Source organism: Oncorhynchus kisutch, linkage group LG11, assembly GCF_002021735.2.
Source record: "Oncorhynchus kisutch isolate 150728-3 linkage group LG11, Okis_V2, whole genome shotgun sequence".
In the NCBI taxonomy this organism is placed as follows: domain Eukaryota; kingdom Metazoa; phylum Chordata; class Actinopteri; order Salmoniformes; family Salmonidae; genus Oncorhynchus; species Oncorhynchus kisutch.
In genome coordinates, this window is record NC_034184.2 from 39328450 (window position 1) to 39350498 (window position 22049).

General features: G+C 43.7%; 1 protein-coding gene across 22 annotated transcripts in view; it reads right to left on the reverse strand.

Annotated features, from left to right (window-relative positions):
* The window catches only part of LOC109899707 (zinc finger SWIM domain-containing protein 8), a 43678-nt gene that overhangs the window by 13017 nt on the left and 8612 nt on the right, over positions 1 to 22049 (reverse strand). For 15 of the 22 annotated variants that reach the window (XM_031835730.1, XM_031835738.1, XM_031835722.1 and 12 more), the window contains 12 exons: positions 17015 to 17168; positions 16446 to 16540; positions 13303 to 13475; positions 10294 to 10401; positions 9842 to 9923; positions 9381 to 9501; positions 9063 to 9264; positions 3478 to 3653; positions 1165 to 2921; positions 871 to 978; positions 562 to 686; positions 171 to 474 (listed from right to left, as the gene is read on the reverse strand). In XM_031835730.1, coding sequence (XP_031691590.1) covers positions 171 to 474; positions 562 to 686; positions 871 to 978; positions 1165 to 2921; positions 3478 to 3653; positions 9063 to 9264; positions 9381 to 9501; positions 9842 to 9923; positions 10294 to 10401; positions 13303 to 13475; positions 16446 to 16540; positions 17015 to 17168 — 3405 coding nt within the window. The remainder of the gene's footprint in view (positions 1 to 170; positions 475 to 561; positions 687 to 870; positions 979 to 1164; positions 2922 to 3477; positions 3654 to 9062; positions 9265 to 9380; positions 9502 to 9841; positions 9924 to 10293; positions 10402 to 13302; positions 13476 to 16445; positions 16541 to 17014; positions 17169 to 22049) is intronic. The other 7 variants (XM_031835733.1, XM_031835739.1, XM_031835720.1 and 4 more) reach the window with 1 other exon arrangement.

Genomic DNA, 22049 nt, shown 5'->3' on the forward strand with positions numbered 1-22049 from the left:
GACAATAAGTTAAGTATTGAATACGTTTTACATGCGTACAGTAGCAACAGTGAGGGTTGGATTCAAAGGATTCCTTCCATTTTCAACAAACTGTTTTGTATAGGTAGGGTAACAACATTTTCAGTGCAGGACAGGTACAGTACGACATAACCACCCTGTCTGTGTCTCACCTTGTTCTCTGGCCTCACTGACGCCATCTCCGGGTGTGGCGTTGTTCTGCACCCCGCTGCCCGCCAGTTGTCCTGCTGCCCCACCAGCAGCCACCGCTTGCACAGAGGAGGACCCAGCTGCAGCCGTGGCGTTTGGGGCGTGTTTGGACACCCCTCCGGTGGCCGCTCCGTGTCCGTGAGCATTGTGGGCAGCGTGCTTGGATGGGCTCCTCTGGCTGCTGGCAGCTGGCTTGCTGGAGTAGAAGGAACTCAGGGTTTGGGGCTTGTGGGTCTGGCTCTCTCTGTCCAGCAGCTTGTCCAGGATCTAAGAGGTCACAGAGCGAGAGTCATCACAATCAAAATTTGGTAAGTAATTCATTCTACTAGCTACAGTGTGGAAACCAAGGGCTACCTTTTTCAGCTTGCTCTGGTCATCCTTGTATGTGATCATAAGAGCCAGAGCCAAGTCTCCTTTCTCTCTCCTGGTCCCCTCACACAGCAAAGGGTGCTCTGCCTCGCTCACTGTGGTCTTCATACCTACAGCCGGAAAAAGGGAGGTAGAAATATGAACAGACGGCAGCAAATGAGTTCAGTTTCAAAGCCAAACTGGTACCTGGATGTTTTCCTATTTAAGTATCACTAACCTCAACACTGAGCCATTGAATGTAGTGCCTACCACTTCCTGAAGGTGTAAATGTAAAAACTTTGTGGTCGATCTTACCCAGTGCTGCGACAGCAGCCTCAAAGCCCAGCTCCTCGTCTCCAGGCATCTCGTTGTTCCGGTTACGGCTGGGAGGACGGGACCCTGTGGGGGAGACAACTGTACAAACAAAATAAAGGAGGGGGATGGGTGAAATATAAATTACTGGAAGTCTCACTAGTGTGATGATGGCACGACATGTAATTCTGATCAATTAGCAAGTAAAAGTTCTACATCTGTGTGCATATATACTGTTTGTTGTATGTATTGTGTGAGTTCAAACAGAGAACATTTGACATGTATAGCGAGAGTCACCTGGGGTACACAGCACATCAAATATGAAGCTGGCCAGCATGAGGGGCAGGACAGGCCTGTAGTCACAGAAGTTCCCGTCTCGGAGCTGCTCGGCCCTGTCCCGTATGGACGTCATCTCCACCAGGCCCAGAGGGATCTTCTTCAGCAGAGCCACCACCTCTGACTCCTGGTAGGCCAGCTTGACCTCCAGGGCCTTGGTGGAGGCTGGGGGCCTCTGCAGCTCCAGGGAGAACATGCCCGTGCTGAAGGCCAGGTTGTGGAGCTCCAGCCTCTCGCTCAGCACCGTCAGCAGGAAGGAGGTCTTGACCAGGGTGTTGGTGGCCACCTGGGTCTGCCTGCTGGTGGACACCTTGCTCTTCTTACCCTTCGTCTGGGGCTGCTCCACCTTCAGGTCTGGAGGGTTGGCCAGCAGGTCTCCAGCCAGCTCCACTGCCAGTCTACAGGCCTCGTTGCTGTAGCCATGGGCGTGGAGGGCCTCTGCACATGCAAACAGCACCTCCATCTGGCCCTCCTGCTCCAGTGGCTTGATCCCAGCAAAGATGTCTGGTTCCTCCTCATGGTTGTTCTCTGGCACTCTCTCTGCCCCCTCCTCAGAGGCTGCATTTAGGTAGTAGGCCCGGTAGTCATCCTCACCAACAGGGTCTCCCCCTGCCCCTGGGCTCTGATTGGGCAGGGCTACAGCGCCAGTTTCTCGGCGCCCACCACGCGGTGGCTTGGCGGCAGCAGCAGTCACGGTAACAACAGCGACCGAGGTGGAGAGCCGAGCGTCTCCAGCGGGGGCCACCTCCTTATTTCCATTCACCTCCATCTCTGCCTCCACTTCCACCTCCTTCTCCAAGGCAACAGCCGCTTCCACAACGACAGTGGCGTTCTCCTTGAGGGGGAAGGTGGGCTGGGACTCAGTGACAGGCAGGGTGGCAGCAAGAGTGACACGTTTGACCTCGAAGGAGTGCTCCTTGGGCATGTTTCCGGCCCCTTTCCCTCCCCCACTGTATTTGTGTGGCTCTCTGAGTAGTGGGCTTGGTGAGGGTAGCATCTCGGGTGGCGGGGGTGTGAAGTCAAAGGTGTTACTGGCCTCGGCGCCCAGCGCCAGACTGGAGCCATCATCCAGGCTCAGCTCGGCCATGTCAGGCTCCAGGGAGCTGTCCTCACTGCTGGTGCGCCGCTTGGCCGCTTGGTGTTTTCCCCCTACCCCTCCTGATCCCCCGGAGGACGACTTCCCCCCCTGGGCCAGCTTAGCCTTGCCCCCAATGGACGAGGAGGAACCTGCGCCTTTGTACATCCCCTTACTACTGCCCTCCTCTAGAGAAAGACAGACACTGCCCCCTAGCCGCACTAGGACCCCTCCTCCGCCCCCGGCCGACAACCCCTTCCTCTTGCTCACAATGGTCTCTTTGGGCCTGACAGCCACTTCTTGTTGGGGAGTTCTGCCCTTGTAGTCTCCCCCACCTCCCTCAGAGCTGCCAGATCTCCCCCCTCCTCCTCCAAGTTCAGAGGTGTCTCCAGCCAGGCCAGCCTTGGCCCCTCTCTGCTGCTGCACTGCCCTGGCCCAGCAGAAGGAGGCGCTCTTCTTGTCAGCACTGCAGTAGGTGATGCCTGGCAGTGGGTAGGCCACCTCCCAGTTGAAGTAGCAGGACTCCACGGCTGGCTTGAAGCCCTGGAACAGTTTGTCCAGGGACTTGCGATGTTGCCCTCGCTTCACAATCTCAATCACTTTCAGATGCCACTGCTTGAGCTGGGAGGCCAGCTCCAAACGCCTATAGGATGGTGCAAAAATAAACATTGTTATAGTCAGTCCAGGAAACAAGAGCCACAGAGCAGAGACTAGAGTAACAAGCAAGCACACAAAGGCACACACACAATTTGTATAATTGCCAATGTATTGCCACACACACACAATGGGTATCATTCAGAAAATCATCAATGTAACTGGAAGAAGTGCACAGACACAAAAAGGCTTTCTGCAGAGAAATCTGACAGTCATTCCACATTTTTCTTTGTCAGTGTGTAGAGCGAGAGCACATAACACTTTGAAAGCCAAGCAGCAAATTGGCTCTGTGCCTTGAGAATCGGACATGACACAGGGAATCAGGAAGATGCCCTCATTTATAAAACACTCAATGTCCCAAACACTGACTACTCAAATCAGATTAAATTCACAGAGCCTCAAAAGGAGTGACAATCAACCCTACACAGACAGATTCAGGCCTGGGAACACTTGTGAAAGTGAGAGGTGAAATGAAGGTAAGAGACAGGAGGAGGGCTGTGCCCCAAGGCTAAACGTTAAACAGGCAGAAAGGGAAGTGACCTCACCTCTGAGGGCTCATGGTAGGGTCTAGCACAGCCAGCCTCCACAGAACCACCATGTCATCACACATGCTGGCGCAGGCGTGGGCTGCCACCTCCGACTGCCCGTTACTGCGCCCCGTGTGCCCGCTGGCACTGCTGTGGGACGCCGACGTACGCACGCTGTACCACCAGCCAATAATCTGAGGAGAAAGGCGAGAACAGTCACTGCTGTCCTATCATGTCCTGAATTTATATTGAGTAACAGACATACAACAAAATGTACAATGTGGACCCAGAGGATATCATTCCAAAGTATTAAGCTCGTTTCCAAAGTGGTCCTCGATGGTAAAAACAATAACACATATAATGACTAAAAGGCAAGACCAAATAATAAACAACCATAAATACATTCATTTATTGACATCCTAAAAAGTGGCACTCTTCACTGCACTTCTCCTTAACCTTAAAAATCAACCATAAAATCAATCTATCATACCGATCCTTCAAATAAATACACCTGACCAACAGTAGAGGGCACAAGGGGCAGTGGAGTGATTTCTCTTTGGACAACCTTGTCCAAATTAAAACCTTTGCCTGCTTTTTAAAGCTATTTTTTATTTGCTTGATCTCCAAGGGAAGGCTATTCCATAGACAAATGCCTATATAGAAAAACCTGCTCACCACAGTACTGTTACCTCTTGGGATTTTACGAGACATAACACCTAGCTCTGGTATTTTAACGGTGTTGGTTATAGACCATATCAATGTGGTTTTTCATATAACCTGGGGCACGATCATTTAAGCAACAAGCCCACCACCAGGAACTCCTGTATCCCTATGTGGGTCCTAGTGGGGGACATTCAGCATATACATGATGACATTATTTTGCATGACCTGCATTCTCCTGCATTCTTTTTTTCAGCTTTTCTGATAGCACACTATAACAAGCAGAGCAGGCGTAATCATCATGACACTGAATCAAGGTTGAGACGAGCAGTTTCTTAACTTTGATGTTAAAACATCTAGTGTTACGATAAACATTTCTTTGCCTTTTTTGCAGCAGCAGCAGCAATCAGGTCTCCAGAAAGGGATTGATCTAGGGACACACCAAGATAAGTTACTCGTTTTAGATTCAATCTCCTTGCCTGCAGTTTACCTTTATCTTGTCAGCCTTAAGCGATCTACGTTTTATTCCAAACAAAATCGATTAAGTTTTTCCCAAATGTAGCGACAATTTGCCGTCAGTCAACCAATCTCTAACAAAATGCAACTTCTTACTCAGTGTCTCCTCTATGTAAACTACAAGCATTTCACTACACTCACAAGAACATCGGTTAACCATGCGTATGTGACAAATAAAATGTGATATTTATTATATCCTTCCCTGATACCAGTATGGCTGAATCATCAGCATAAAGCAGGAGTTGCACTTTACTGTATCTGGCATATCATTAACGTATATAAGAAATAAGAGGCCCTAAAATGGATCCCTGCGGTTACCCACAGGATATTTCTTTGGCCTCTGACAGAACATCACCAACATTACATACGTGTGTTCTGTTTGTCAGATAAGACCTAAACCAATTCACTGCTACATCATTTAGACCCATGCATTTCAGTTTCATCAAGAGAATATCATGGTCCAGTGTCAAAAGCTTTCTGCAAGTCTAACATGACTACAAGCCTGTATAGTTCCCCTTCTCACTTTCCTGCTTAATGTGGTCAAAAAGGTGGATAAGGCAAATATCAGTAGAATTGAGGTGTTCTAAAGCCAGACTGGAGTTCATAAAGACGTTTGTGCTCGAGAAGTTACCACTCAAGTTGATCAAAAAAAAATCTCTCAACAACTTTGGATAAGGTGCTGAGGAGACACAGGCCTGTAGTTTCCTACATTTGTTTTACTGCTCTTCTTGTGGAGTGGAACCACCTGGGCTGTTTTGAGATCCTTGGGAAATGTACCACTACTTATAGAAAGGTTTACAATATGCGTTATCGTTTTAGCAGTGACACAAGCACTATCCTTTATGAATCTTGCAGGAAGGTTATCCAGCCCAGTTGCTTTGTTTGTGCTTATTAAGCATAGTAGATTAGAAAATGTGTCCTCTGTTACCATGCACAGCACAAACAAAAACAAATTGTGATACCTTTGCTAAAAGGTACCTTTGATACCTATGGTAAAAGTTGTTAATGAAAGACTGGCCATAGTGTCCAGAGCAGGTAGGTAACTTCTTAACTAGAGATGAGGCTAACGTGGTAAAAAAATAATAATAACAATGTTAAAATCATTTGCAACCTTTTCCTGGTCATAACATAAATCATCATCAATATCTAGGCCAATACTACAGGATTTTGCCTTATGGGGAGTTTGAACAAATGTCCTTTAACATTTCCAGTTTACAAGGCTGATAGATGCTGTTAATGACAACTTACAGTGCCTTGCGAAAGTATTCGGCCCCCTTGAACTTTGCGACCTTTTGCCACATTTCAGGCTTCAAACATAAAGATATAAAACTGTATTTTTTTGTGAAGAATCAACAACAAGTGGGACACAATCATGAAGTGGAACGACATTTATTGGATATTTCAAACTTTTTTAACAAACCAAAAACTGAAAAATTGGGCGTGCAAAATTATTCAGCCCCTTTACTTTCAGTGCAGCAAACTCTCTCCAGAAGTTCAGTGAGGATCTCTGAATGATCCAATGTTGACCTAAATGACTAATGATGATAAATACAATCCACCTGTGTGTAATCAAGTCTCCGTATAAATGCACCTGCACTGTGATAGTCTCAGAGGTCCGTTAAAAGCGCAGAGAGCATCATGAAGAACAAGGAACACACCAGGCAGGTCCGAGATACTGTTGTGAAGAAGCTTAAAGCCGGATTTGGATACAAAAAGATTTCCCAAACTTTAAACATCCCAAGGAGCACTGTGCAAGCGATAATATTGAAATGGAAGGAGTATCAGACCACTGCAAATCTACCAAGACCTGGCCGTCCCTCTAAACTTTCAGCTCATACAAGGAGAAGACTGATCAGAGATGCAGCCAAGAGGCCCATGATCACTCTGGATGAACTGCAGAGATCTACAGCTGAGGTGGGAGACTCTGTCCATAGGACAACAATCAGTCGTATATTGCACAAATCTGGCCTTTATGGAAGAGTGGCAAGAAGAAAGCCATTTCTTAAAGATATCCATAAAAAGTGTCGTTTAAAGTTTGCCACAAGCCACCTGGGAGACACACCAAACATGTGGAAGAAGGTGCTCTGGTCAGATGAAACCAAAATTGAACTTTTTGGCAACAATGCAAAACGTTATGTTTGGTGTAAAAGCAACACAGCTCATCACCCTGAACACACCATCCCCACTGTCAAACATGGTGGTGGCAGCATCATGGTTTGGGCCTGCTTTTCTTCAGCAGGGACAGCGAAGATGGTTCAAATTGATGGGAAGATGGATGGAGCCAAATACAGGACCATTCTGGAAGAAAACCTGATGGAGTCTGCAAAAGACCTGAGACTGGGACGGAGATTTGTCTTCCAACAAGACAATGATCCAAAACATAAAGCAAAATCTACAATGGAATGGTTCAAAAATAAACATATCCAGGTGTTAGAATGGCCAAGTCAAAGTCCAGACCTGAATCCAATCGAGAATCTGTGGAAAGAACTGAAAACTGCTGTTCACAAATGCTCTCCATCCAAACTCACTGAGCTCGAGCTGTTTTGCAAGGAGGAATGGGGAAAAATGTCAGTCTCTCGATGTGCAAAACTGATAGAGACATACCCCAAGCGACTTACAGCTGTAATCGCAGCAAAAGGTGGCGCTACAAAGTATTAACTTAAGGGGGCCGAATAATTTTGCACGCCCAATTTTTCAGTTTTTGATTTGTTAAAAATGTTTGAAATATCCAATAAATGTCGTTCCACTTCATGATTGTGTCCCACTTATTGTTGATTCTTCACAAAAAATACAGTTTTATATCTTTATGTTTGAAGCCTGAAATGTGGCAAAAGGTCGCAAAGTTCAAGGGGGCCGAATACTTTCGCAAGGCACTGTACATGTAATGTTGGAATTTGGCCTTATCCATTTTGTATCTTGCCTGGTTTCTACAGTTAATATAATCATAATAATCTGGTTGTAGATTTGTCCTTCTGAATCTGGCCAGGTAGCGATCCCTTTTCCCTATGAGGTCTAAGATGTCGTAAGTGATCCATTTCCCTGACCGCTGTTTGATTCAAATTTGTTTAAATCGGAACCGGTGTCAGACAGAAACAGATCTTTAAAAAGATACCAAGCTTGATCGACATCACAGTTTAGTACATGAGACCAATCCAAAATATATGTACATATTCTTATTCATTCCTTTACACTTGTGTGTATAAGGTAGTTGTGAAATTCCTAGATTACTTGTTAGATATTACTGCACGGTCGGAACTAGAAGCACACGCTTCTAGTGTATGTGTATGTGACCAATAAAATTTGATTTGAAATTCCAAGTACTTCTGCAAAACATTCCTTTGAGTATTGTTTCATAGACAGTACCTTCATGTATTTATTACCTGGCTCTAGTAGCATTTTGGATTTCTTACGAGTACAGTAGGTTACCGTAAAACCAATATTTAAGACTGCTGACTGACGACATTCTCATGGTCTGATACAATAATCAAATCTAAAGTTAATTTACTGTCAATACACACCTGGGTTGGCTCAACAATCAGTTGTTTTAGTCCAAATAACTGATTAAAGTTATACAGGGCATTTACTAGTGTACTTTTCTTGGGTGATAACTGCACATTCCCGACAAGCGGGATACATTCCCTATCTGCCAATACATTGTGATTGCAGCAATTAGATTAAAGTAAATCATAGAAATGATTCTGCTTAGGAGGCCGATAGCAGACCAACAAGTATAGGACGACATTTAGGAAGAAGTATATCTATCCATGCAACCTCAAGACCATCCGTTTACAGATTTGAACGAGGGTCAAAATGCATATAATTCCTAGTAAAAACACACCCGCCACCACCGTTTCGGTCAATTCTATGAATGCTATAACCCAAAGAGCCATGTCTCAGTCACAGACCCGTCGAGCCATGTCTCAGTCACAGACCCGTCGAGCCATGTCTCAGTCACAGACCCGTCGAGCCATGTCTCAGTCACAGCAACTACTGCAGCTCGTGAGTTAGAAGCGAGGAGTTTTAATTCCTCTAATTTCGTCAGAAGGCTCTGTGCGTTCACATGGATAAAGTGAAGCCCTCTCCAATTGAAACAGTCAAACATGTAATTTGCTGTATATAATTAAGAAGTAAGTCCTGAGGGGGTGTAGTATATGGTCAATATACCACACCTAAGAGCTGTTCTTATGCAACACGGAGTGCCTGAACACAGCCCTTAGCCGTGGTATATTGACCATACATCACAAACCCCAACGGAGTCTTATTGCTATTCTAAAGTGGTCACCAACATAATTAGAGCAATAAAAATAAATGTTTTTCCATACCCGTGGTATATGGTCTGATATACCACATCTGTCGGCCAATCAGTACTGGGCTCGAACCACCCAGTTTATAAGTATGTATGTAACATGTGTCTACGTGTGTGTTACCTGTTCATAAGTGAGACACTGCTCTGTGAGGATCTCTAGTAGAGGTGCAGCGTTGCTGTCCCTCCTCTTGAACATCTCCCTGACGATAGACAGGAGGTTCCAGATCCCCTCAGGCTCCCGCCCCCTCAGAGGTCTCAGCAGACATGCCCACTCTGCCGCAGCCGGTGGCTCCGTGGATGACAGGTACATGGAGTTGACGTCACTGCAACCGGGAGGGAAGACCCGCTACAAAGATTAGCAAGTATATTTCCACACACACATACCCTTTCCTCTTCTTAATATACTCCACTTTGATCATGCATGTCTCTGCTCTCTTACCTGAAGACCACAGGAGAGGGGCCACAGAACTTGTGCAGCGTCTTCTTGATGTTGTCACTGAGCGTGGACTCATCTAGATACCAAGTGCTCTGGTCAGAGGCCGAGGGGCCAGCAGTGGGGTCTGTACACAGAAGGCAGGGAGTAAACAGAAAGCTCAAGAAATACAATACAACAAATGTAAAGAACTGTTTTTAGCTGATATTTGTGAAACATCCCATCTGAACCACCCTACAGCGTGTTCTAAGCACATAAGCACGCAAACGCCTTAAGTGCAAATGGTCAGAGATGGGGGTCTATCTAGAGTTGAGGGTGTGGGAAGCAACTCCCCTATCTCATATTGGTGGTGGAAGTGGAAGCCCTTTGACTTATTATTATCTCCAACCACATTATGAACCCATGTGAGATGAGTAGAGGCTGCCCCCTGCAGGAGGCAAACAGAAGCACAGACAGCCAGGGCATACCTGGAGCCCCACACACTGTGTTGATGGCTGTGGACTGGGAGGACAGGAGCTCATCCAGGAGCCTCTGGGCTGTGGGCAAAATCTGAAGGAGAAAAATAACAGAAAAGTTTGAATGAGTACTAACTGCAATACATAAAGAGACAATGTAGCTACTGTGTGTTATTTATCTCAGTAGCACAGACAAAGGGAGTATTGAGACTGGGCCGGTTACAGGCTGAGGTCAGCTACCGCTACAAACCTAGCCACTGGGAGGTAAAACATACAACACTGTTCTTACACTCAACTAAAATCTATTTTTATGACTAACTTGGTGAACTTAAGTACATAAACCACATTATCTAATAGTTTTTGGAAAGCCTAAAAAAGGGAGTGAGAAATGTGTCTGGGATTCAACAGTGTTGCTAGTGCTAATACATACAATTTATCCAACTAGTGTGGTTCGACATTCTTACCTGTTGGGGAAGCTCACTGATTAGGTACTGGGCAAACTTCTGCAGCTGGTCCCTCTGCAGCCGGGACAGGGACTCTGAAACAGGGGCTCGCAGGCACACTGCAGACGCCTGGCAGATAAATACAGGGGTGACAGGTATTAGCATACATTTAGGATCTCACCTTGCTCTGTTTTCTGTTCACACAGTGAGTTTAAATGCAGATCAATCAAATATAAACAGATAATTCAAATAAAACTGTAGATGTGCAACAAACTTCAAATTCACAATCATTAACTGTTCATTGACCATACTGTACTTACACATTGTTAACAAACAAGAAACATTGAGCTGCCATATCCCTCTTCACAACCAGAACACCCACACTATAGTAGGCTGGTGGCCCCGGCCTAGAATACTTAGCTAGCTGTGACCATGAGGCTGTGGAGTGGTCTCTGCTGTGTGATGACTTTATTAAGAATGCAGTGAGAGTCCTGCCTACTGCTTAGCTATACCTTCTGCTCCACTGTGGAGCAGGGCAGAGATCCCCCTCATTTTCAAATGGGAGGATGTGGCCCATGCATAATACATGTTGGCGAGATGGGCCAGGCCAGGGTTTGATGATTAAGGCTTATTTTCTTGGTTGGCTCTCCAGGTCATTAAAGGGAATATGGAATGTTGGGGGGTGGGTGTTGTACAGAACGAGACACCACCACCACAGAAAGAAATTACAATATACCTCACATTAAAAAAGACTAGAGGGGAAAAAGAGGGGGGGGGGGGGGGGTAGTCTGCTGCTACTGTGTGGTGAATGGAAGTGGAAACCCTCGGGATTCCTGGCCCAGGATGGAGACCAGAAAAAGGAACGGTGGGGGGGGGATATAATGATGGGCTAAGTGTAGACTAAGAGCCAGGGTAAATAGCAGGAACAGCAGCATGCTTGTGCTCTAATACTCTGCTAAAGAAAATGTCATGCTCTTTAATAGGATTAGATCATCAGCATATATGCCCTTTGCCCGCACACTCCTCCCTAACCCCCAAACTTTTAAAAGCAGTTGCTCAACTTTTCGGTGAAGCGCTTCTATTAGAATGTTCTCTGACCAAAATATTTCATTAGATGATGCTTCTACACCTGCATTGCTTGCTGTTTGGGGTTTTAGGCTGGGTTTCTGTACAGCACTTTGAGATATCAGCTGATGTACGAAGGGCTATATAAATAAATTTGATTTTGATTTGATTTGATTCAGAGAGTGACGTTAGATGTAACAGTTCTTTAGGGGTGTTCATGTAAGTTGCTTTACAAATGGAACAGTCAAGAGTTCTGGTGTGCAGTGTGTGTGTTCAGTGTTTATCGCGTTGATCTTCTGGAGTGGTTTCGTAAGGTGGAACTAATTGAGCACTGTCAAGTTGCACTGTGTGCATGTCTGTGTGCGCGTGCACATGCGCCCTAGTGAGAGAAACAGGTAAGACTGGGTTCAGTTGGTGTCTATGAAAATGCACACTTTGATCATATCCTGTTGAAACCACAGTGCCTTTAAAAAACAGATGCGACTATATTCTGACACACTGTGTGAACGTGCTCTCAGGACACAGACTCAAGACACTGGATTTTTTTTTTTTTTTTACTTTTTTTGTATTTTTTTTTAACTGGTCATTAATAATGGACTAGGTCAAGCCCATCTACAACCAATGGCTCCCATTTTAACATAACCCCTCAAAAAACTGCACTAGTGTGTCTGTATTTCTCATAAAACCTGTAGAAGCATTCATTTCAAGACGTCTCATTATTTGATATCCAATTCATGAGGGCAGTGGCAACTCGTAAGTCACAAATGACATCTGTTGCGTTCTAAAACAGATTTTGGAATAAGTGCCCCGGTTAGTATTTAGAGTGATGATATGGGTTTGGTCACGACAAAATGGCACCTCTCATGGCTACAGAGTGAGGGGACTGAATTCATGGAAATGGCTAAGCATAACATAAATAGCACAGCACACCTATCTGGGCCTGAAAGCTGCTCATTAATTTACAGTCAATCCACCCATTCAATACAATAATGGCTAATAAGGGTCCATGTGTGCCTGATAAACGGTCACAGGAAAGCTAGTGTGTGCCCTCACGCGTGTCACAGAACAGCTAACAGGATGAAGTGGGCGATAAGACAGGGATGGCTATGGGAGACGAGGCGCTCTCCTGGACTGATGATTACCGAGCGAGATAGAGAGTTATTTTCTTCTGGAAAACAAATAATGAGGATTGAGAGTTCAAAGTTCATTTTCTGATTCTGATCATGATAGCATAATCAGCTTGGCCAAGGGTTCATATGATCTTAGTACATCTGGACAGAACTTCAAAGGCTGAACTGAGCCCACACACACGTTCCTGCAAAAACACACACACACACCCCATCAGACCCTGCAAGACCCACCTCGACTGTGATATCAGGAGAGTCGGGTGGGGTGTTTACTAACAAAACTGATTGGTGCGCAACTACGAGGTAAAAACAGACAGGGTTGGCAAAGGATTCTTGATAACATGCCAGTTATATTTAGTCTGCAAATGTTCATTGAAAAAATAAATACATTTTCCCAATAAGCACTTGTTTGTCTTTAAAATACATTTTTACAGTTGTTGGTTATCTGGCTAGCTAACCCTAGCCATATTAGCATAGACGTGACAAGAGTCAAAACAAGACATGGTATTAAGAACAAATACAACTAGCTGAAACAAGTCATCTATAATTCACCGCACAGCAGCTTCTAGACGCCGTTGCTAGATATCTATGACAACACAGCCTTTTAACTCAAGAGTTGCGCACAAATTATTGTTGGGACATTGTCAACCCGTCTATAGGCTATGGCTTGTCTGTGCCAGGTTTGGGTAAAAGCTCCTGAATTGAAATGGATTTGACTCTAGTCACAGTGCTACACTAACTTACTCACACATATACTGTCTATACTACAGCACAAAGGTGTACAGTATAGGTGTATTCATGCGGTAATGCCTTGTGTGCGTGTGTACTCTAAACTCACGTTGTGGATCCTGAAGAGGCAGAGGGCCACCACGTGGGCGCACCACTTGGCCCCGGCCCCGCAGGTGCAACTGCAGGAGGTAATGCGGCAGCGGTCAAACATGACAGCCACATTGTACGCCCCTTTTGATTGGCCAGTCTGTGGCGATACCACGGTGGCACTGAGGTGGAAACCTGAGAGTGAGAGAGAGAAAGACAGAGGGGATAATATCAGCTCTGAAAGGTCAATCTGCTTGTCTGTGTCAGACAATGAGACTGGAGAAATGGAATGAGAAAGTGTTATTATGATGAAGTGGGCCAGGAAAACTTAGAGTGCTGGGGCTGACACTAATAGTGAGCCAGCCATTGGCCGACATTGTGCAGCAGTAAGGGCTGCCAGACAGGAAATGAAAGGCAGTTGTATTTCCATGTACACAGAGAGACTAGGAGATGGGAGAGAGGGGGGGGGGGGGGGGGGGGGGAGATTAGGAAGGTTGGCCAAAAGCTTTTACCCGCTGGACAGCAGCCAGCATTCTCCTGGTGAGGCCGAGCCGGCAAAGAGGAGGAGAGGGAATGGGATTAGAGGAACAACTCAGCGTAACTATTCCAGATTCAAAACAATAGGCCCCCTTCAGAGAGCGGAGCTCTGTTCCAGTCGATCTGCTTCTCCCTGGCAGTCTAATGCCTCCTCCACCCCTAACCTACTTCCCTTCCCCTACTACTTCCACTGAGAGACATGGTTTCCATTACCTCACAATGAGCTCTAATGCTTTTCACCTAATACAGCACTGAGTAACATACCCTGGACTCGCAGGAAAACAACGAAGTACACTCAAAGCAGATAAAGAGAAAGAGCTTGCTTTCAAAGATGGTTGTTAACGTTTTAAATCAGAACCCTTGGGTCATTATGGGAGTCTTTGAAAAAAGATACATGCCCCTCCAAGGTTTAATACAGTGGGAAATGTTAGATTGCTTGTTAAGTGAAAGTCTTTCTTTAACATAACTTACAGTGGCAAGAAAAAGTATGTGAACCCTTTGGAATTACCTGGATTTCTGAATATATTGGTCATCAAATTTGATCTAATCTTCAGTCACAACAATAGACAAACATAGTGCCCCCTAGCTTCAAGAGGTTAAACTAATAACACAAATTATTGTATTTTTCTTGTCTTTATTGAATACGTCATTTAAACATTCACAGTGTAGGTTGGGGAAAGTATGTGAACCCCTAGGCTAATGACTTCTCCAAAAGCTCATTTGAGTCAGCTAACCTGGAGTCCAATCAATGAGACGAGATTGGAGATGTTGGTTAGAGCTGCCCTGCCCTATTCAAAACACTCAACATTTGAGTTTGCTATTCACAAGAAGCATTGCCTGAACCTTGCCTCAAACAAAAGAGATCTCAGAAGACCTAAGATTAAGAATTGTTGACTTGCACAAAGCTGGAAAGGGTTACAAAATAATCTCTAAAAGCCTTGATGTTCATCAGTCCACGGTAAGACAAATTGTCTATAAATGGAGAAAGTTCAGCACTGTTGCTACTCTCCCTAGGAGTGGCCGTCCTGCAAAGATGACTGCAAGAGCACAGCGCAGAATGCTCAATGAGGTTAAGAAGAATCCTAGAGTGTCTGGAATCTCTGGAACACGCTAACATCTCTGACGAGTCTACGATACGTAAAACACCAAACAAGAATGGTGTTCATGGGAAGACATCACGGAAGAAGCCACTGCTGTCCAAAAAACAACAACATTGCTGCACGTCTGAAGTTTGCAAAAGTGCACCTGGATGTTCCACAGCGCTACTGGCTAAATATTCTGTTGACAGATGAAACTACAGTTGAGTTGTTTGGAAGGAACACAACACTATGTGCGGAGAAAGAGTCCTGACCTCAACCCGATTGAGATGCTGTGGCATGAACTCAAGAGAGCAGTTCACACCAGACATCCCAAGAATTTTGCTGAACTGAAACAGTTTTGTAAAGAGGAATGGTCCAAAATTCCTCCCGACCGTTTGGCAGGTCTGATCCGCAACTACAGAAAACTTTGGTTGAGGTTATTGCTGCCAAAGGAGGGTCAACCAGTTATTAAATCCAAGGGTTCACATACTTTTTCCACTCTGCACTGTGAATGTTTATACAGTGTGTTCAAATAAAGACATGAAAACATATAATTGTTTGTGTGTTATTAGTTTAATCAGACTGTGATGGTCTATTGTTGTGACCTAGATGAAGATCAGATCAAATTGTATGACCAATTTATGCAGAAATCCAGGTATTTCCAAAGGGTTCACATACTTTTTATTGCGACTGTATAAGCATAAACCACTGGTCCACTGTTGAGCAGTGCATAAAAGGGCATTTCACTGTAAGACTTTTTGATCCTAGCTGGCATCTCAGTGATGTTGAGAGGACTGGATTAATAACCCAATCATTAAGTAGTATGTCCAGTGTGTTGGGGCAGGCTGCTTGGCTTGTGGTTAATCCTAGGTGACTATTGAGGTGCCCCATGTAATAGCAGGTCTATATGCACTATATTTCACCCGTGGCTTCATTCATTGACCTGGGAAATGTCTTAAACGGCACAGTACAGCAGCATTCCTACACTACACCAAATTTTCTTTCTACTAATGAACTTTGGGTTGGCAAAGTCAATGGCTAATGATTAGTGATAAATATAACCTGACCGGGAAAAGAAAAACAGTAGCGGCCACAGTTTTTTCTGATCAGGTCACGGGGTCAGGATAAACTCTGGGCCCTAGTAATGATCAGTGAGAGTGGCGTGCTCTATCTGAATTCTATCTGTCACAGCTGGTGAGTAAGGCTCCGTTAGGAACGTTTAGGGTCATTAAAGCTCCTGTAATCCCCACACATCCTGCCTGCCTGCTCTAATCCAGTCATCTGGGATGAGCAGAGAAATGCAGCAGTTCTACCAGGACACCACACTGCTGAGGTGGACACAGCATCTGACCTGGGAATAACACTCAACTATATAAATTCTCAACTCATTTTTTTGAAGCCCAAAGGGTGAGTGTGTGGCTGTGGGACAAGCCAACCAATGTGTGACCAGGACGACTTTATGGAGGTTTGTAGGAGGTTTAGAGAGTTCAGTCTTCCGTGCTACTGTTGTCTTAGTGCTGAGATGGTATAGGTGAGGGCCACTGCTCACCTATCTGCAGAGGGTCTTTAACAGCCCTCATCCTGTACAGCTGCTCCCCTCGCTGGAACTCATCTGGGCTGCCGTTGGCCAGACACGAGTACAGCCTGCAGAGGAAGATCCACAGAGAAAGGGGGATGAGATCAGAGAAAAATAAAGACACATTAACTTTTCCAAATACTATGTCCCCTCTGAAGTTGTGCCAGCCATTTGTATAAATTACATTTGTATAAATTGCGTATTTGGCGTTTGTGACTCTAGGAACTTTTAATGGTCTAACTAATACCGCCTGGTGATGTCAACAGGCAAGAAAAAACTCCAACTATGCAAAAATCCTGCTGATTAAAAGGTCCTGTGTAAATTCTCAACCAGTAACTACCAGGAAATAACACAGATCTCATTTTACACTTTTACAGTGTAAGTTTCAGCTGTTGTACAATATGATACAAAACACAGTAAAACAGAATTTTGACTGCAATGGGCATTTAACAACATTCCCACAAAAATCTCTGAATATATTACGGAAATCCGAGATGATCTCTGATAGATTTCAGAGCGTGTGCGCGCATGTCCAGCCTTACCGGATGTCCTCCTCGTTCTCAGGGAAGCTCCAGTAGGCGATGCGTAGCTGCAGCTGCTCAGGGACAGGAGGATAGACCTTCTCCACCACCTCAAACGGGATATGGAATGCCACCTGCTTGGCTGAAAGCTCCACCAGAGGGATGACCTGACCATCTAACAGACAGACAGAGAGCAAGAGAGAATACATTTTTCTGCCATCAACCATTTAGAGGAAAGAAAGCAGTCTAAATAAACTGATGGCTGTGGTTCAGCTGGTCAGAAGCCATGGTAAACCTATCAAAACATTGCCTTGGTGCAAGCCTCCACACTTTCAACATGGCCCTGGCCTGGACTTCATCATGACTAGGGCCCAGAGTTTTTCTTGACCATGTGAACTGTCCAGGTAAAACCATCAGCCTTAGTTGGGAGGAAAAACCTGGGCTCCCATGTTACAAGTCAGTTCACGTGGTCAGAAAAACCTGCTGGGCCTGTTTATAACTTCAAGCTCCCTTGGTCTCTCAGAGCACAGGACAGCTGCCAAACCTGCAGCCCGTTCGGGAGCCTGTCCTGTCAGGCCAGGAAGGGTTTGGGTTTCCTGAGGGGTTCTGAATGCACACAACCCCTTCTCCAAACACAGCACTCTTCAAAAGCTAGAGAGACCCTGAAAAGAAAACTGACACTAAAAAAATCCTAGACAGTTTCCTACCCAGAAACAGCCCTATCTTCAGCTGGCTTGGACTGTAGTGTTGACAACTAGGGAAACCATAAGGTCAGCCACATTCCATAAAAATTGCAAATATAAATCTTAATCTGTAAAAATTATTACCATTGCAGCCTTGCAATCTAATTCATCAGGGAGACTTATGCTAATGAAGAAGCATGAGGGAATGGCACTGCAATCCATCTAGTATATTCTACAGTACCTATATACTTCCAGTCATTGACCTAAAGTTAGTTAGCATTGGCTCGCACTAGTTAACTACCTCTAACTTTCTTCATACTGTAGGCAGTCATAAAAAATATAAAATATTGCCAGATTCTTGCAGTATACCTTTAAATAAACCTACCACTTGTGGGTCATTCTCATGAAACCATTAAAATACCATGGCAGTAATGATTCAATATAAAACATGTAATTTAGTAATATAACAAAATATCATAAGATAGTGTTCTCTACCATGCACAAAGAGTAATTTCAACATAGGAATTCATTAGTTTTGTATTTGATTGCATTTTCTGCTGAAATTGTCATTAGCGCAAGGCGTCCAGCTATGTATGAATGTATGTTATGTTGTAATTTAAGCAGATGTTCTACATGTTTTCAAATTACAAAAATTATAAACTGAATATTCACTTCAGTCAAGTGTCCATGACTGATGTTCTCATCCTCCACAAGCATTTTTAAAAGACTGTTTACACACACACACAACATTTGGAATAATGTTTGATTTTGAAGCAACACATCTGCCAGTACCTTCAAGATGGCTACCAGCAGATCTCTTTATATTTCTCCAGTTAAAAGTTAAACATTCTCCTGCATACACGACAGTATTGATTATCATTACCGATACAGGTAGTTTTCCACATTTAGTAAAACGTTAGATTTAAAATTTTCTATGAAAATATACTTCATTAATGTCTAATTATGTACATTGAGTAAATATTTGCTTAGTCTTCATGTCTTCTCTATTGTTAGCATAACATGCTAAGGTTCCTCATCCTTCGCAACACCATTCTCACTTACCGCTGCAATATAAGGCCAGTTGCGGTAGAGAGAACTTCTGTTTCGGTAATGAGAATTTAATCATACAGACTATATTTTTTAAATATGAACTATTCATTTAAATATTATTTACTAACTGTTGATATTTTGCTTTATGTCCGGTTTAATTGCAGACAGTCAGCAAGTGACAAAAAGAAAGCTTTAGCGAAGGCTGACAAAATTCAATATAAGTCTATGCCCTCATAGAGTGTCTATAGGAAGTCAATACCCTACAGTGTTAGGAAGTCTACACATGCGCACACACTAAAATCAGTAAGCCATTTAGTTTATACTATAGGATGTCCACGCACAATCTGTAAGTGTAAGCCATTCAGTCCCTACTGTAGGATGCACACACGATGTAAGCCATTCAGTCCCTTCTATAGGATATACACACAAAGTCAGTAAGCCATTCAGTCTCCACTATAGGATGACATGTCCATAACAGTAAGATTTTTCCCATGTTTTGAGACACTCATTTCATGTCATGCTTCCTTTCCATTTCCAGATATCAAAAACAAAAGCAAAATTGTAAAATCAAGAAAACTCAAGATCTGACAAAGAAGCAACATGAAAAGAAGAGTGCCGGGAAAACTCAAAGGTATTACAGAAGAAAGAAAAACCTAAAAGCAGTTTTGGACATAACACCATCAAGCGAGGAAGATGACACACTTCAACATGTTCAAGAAGCAAAATTAAGAAGTTTGTCAAAATCTTCAAGAAGACACAGCCTCCACAACAGAACAGTCATTCTCACCTCAGCAGGTAAATGTCCCTGCCATCAACTCAACTCCTAAAAAGAGAGACATCTCTACTAGAGGTGGACCGATTATGATTTTTCAACACCGATACAGATTATTGGAGGACCAAAAAAGCAGACCAAAAAAGCAGATTCCGATTAGTCGGGCGATTTAAAAAAAAATGTGTTTGTAATAATGACAATTACAACAATACTGAATGAACACGTATTTTAACTTAATATAATACATCAATAAAATCAATTTAGCCTCAAATGAATAATGAAACATGTTCAATTTGGTTTAAATAATGCAAAAAACAAAGTGTTGGAGAAGAAAGTAAAAGTGCAATATGTGCCATGTAAGAAAGCTAACGTTTAAGTTCCCTGCTCAGAACATGAGAACATATGAAAGCTGGTGGTTCCTTTTAACATGAGTCTTCAATATTCCCAGGTAAGATGTTTTAGGTTGTAGTTATTATAGGACTATTTCTCTCTATACCATTTGTATTTCATTAACCTTTGACTATTGGATGTTCTTATAGGCACTTTAGTATTGCCAGTGTAACAGTATAGCTTCCGTCCCTTTCCTCGCTCGAACCAGGAACACATCGACAACAGCCACCCTCGAAACAGCGTTACCCATGCAGAGCAAGGGAACAACTACTCCAAGTCTCAGAGCGAGTGACGTTTGAAACGCTATTAGCGCGCACCCCGCTAACTAGCTAGCCATTTCACATCGATTACACCAGCCTAATCTCTGGAGTTGATAGGCTTGAAGTCATAAACAGCGCAATGCTTGAAGCACAGTGAAGAGCTGCTGGCAAAACGCACGAAAGTGCTGTTTGAATGAATGCTTAAGAGCCTGCTGCTGCCTACCACCGCTCTGTCAGACTGCTCTATCAAATATCAAATCATAGACTTAATTATAACATAATAACACACAGAAATGCGAGCCTTAGGTCATTAATATGGTCGAATCCGGAAACTATCATTTCGAAAACAAAACATTAATTATTTCAGTGAAATACGTAACCGTTCCTTATACTATCTAACGGGTGGCATCCCTAAGTCTAAATATTGCTGTTACATTGCACAACCTTCAATGTTATGTCAAATTTATGTCAAATTCTGGCAAATTAGTTTGCAATGAGCCAGGCGGCCCAAACTGTTGCATATACCCTGACTCTGCGTGCAATGAACGCAAGAGAAGTGACACAATTTCACCAGGATAATATTGCCTGCTAACCTGGATTTATTTTACCTAAATATGCAGGTTTAAAAATATATACTTCTGTGTATTGATTTTAAGAAAGGCATTGGTGTTTATGGTTAGGTACACGTTGGAGCAACGACAGTCCTTTTCAACCATGTGTAGTTATAACTAGTGATTATTATTGATAAGATAAGTTCAATGCTAGCTAGCAACTTACCTTGGCTTCTTACTGCATTCGCGTAACAGGCAGGCTCCTCGTGAGGCAGGTGGTTAAAGCGTTGGACTAGTTAACCGTAAGGTTGCAAGATTGAATCCCTGAGCTGACAAGGTAAAAATCTGTCGTTCTGCCCCTAAAAACAAGGCAGTTAACCCACTGAACAAGGCAGTTAACCCAAGGCAGTTAACCCACGTTCCTAGGCCATCATTGAAAATAAGAATGTGTTCTTAACCGACTTGCCTAGTTAAAGGTGTAAAAAAAAAAAAAAAACATCCAAATTGGCGTCCAAAAATACCGGTTTCCTATTGTTATGAAAACTTGAAATCTGCCTTAATTAAATCGGCCATTCCGCGTAATCGGTCGACCTCTAATCTCTACAGACACCAGGACCAATGAAGATATCTACCCCAAAGGAATCACCCAAAAAGAAGAACATAAGAAAGAAAACAATATCAAAATTGAGGTCAAAGTTGAGCAACACAGAAGAGAAGCTGCTGGAGAGAACCAAAGAGATGGGCAACCTGAAGAAAAAACTGAAAAGACTTGAGATGATGGCCAAGAGGAAGCAGGTAATTGTCAACATGGAAGGCAGAAAGGTCCAGAAGAAAACTACAAAGAGAGGTCATCAGAGAACATTAGCCAATAACAGCCAGAAGACAAATGCGTAAACTTGTTAGCCGCTTCCTTCATCTCCACTGTAATAAATGGGAAATCCAGAGAAGTTCGGTAAAAGGCCAAGATATTCCGTAAGAGAGCCTTAACAGACACTATGGCAAATCTTCTAAGAAGATTTCTGTCTAAGAATCCAAGGCACAACCTTTCCCAGGCTCAATTCTTTAAATATGAGCCACTTTGGATTGGCCAGCGAAGAGTCAGATAGAGAAACATGTGCTTGCAAAGCGCAAGAAAACTTTGGCTTGAAGATAAAGCTGCACAAGCTTGGGGGTCATAGAAATATCATCCCCAAGGGACAATGTACAGGCCAGTGTGTGTAGTGACAATGACATGTGCTGTTCTAATGTTTTTGTATGTATTCTCTGATTTTAGCCTGTTTGTTAGGTACTTTTGAAGCACTGCAACAGGTAATAACATTTTATGTTAATTTAATCAAAGGAAAAATAGTA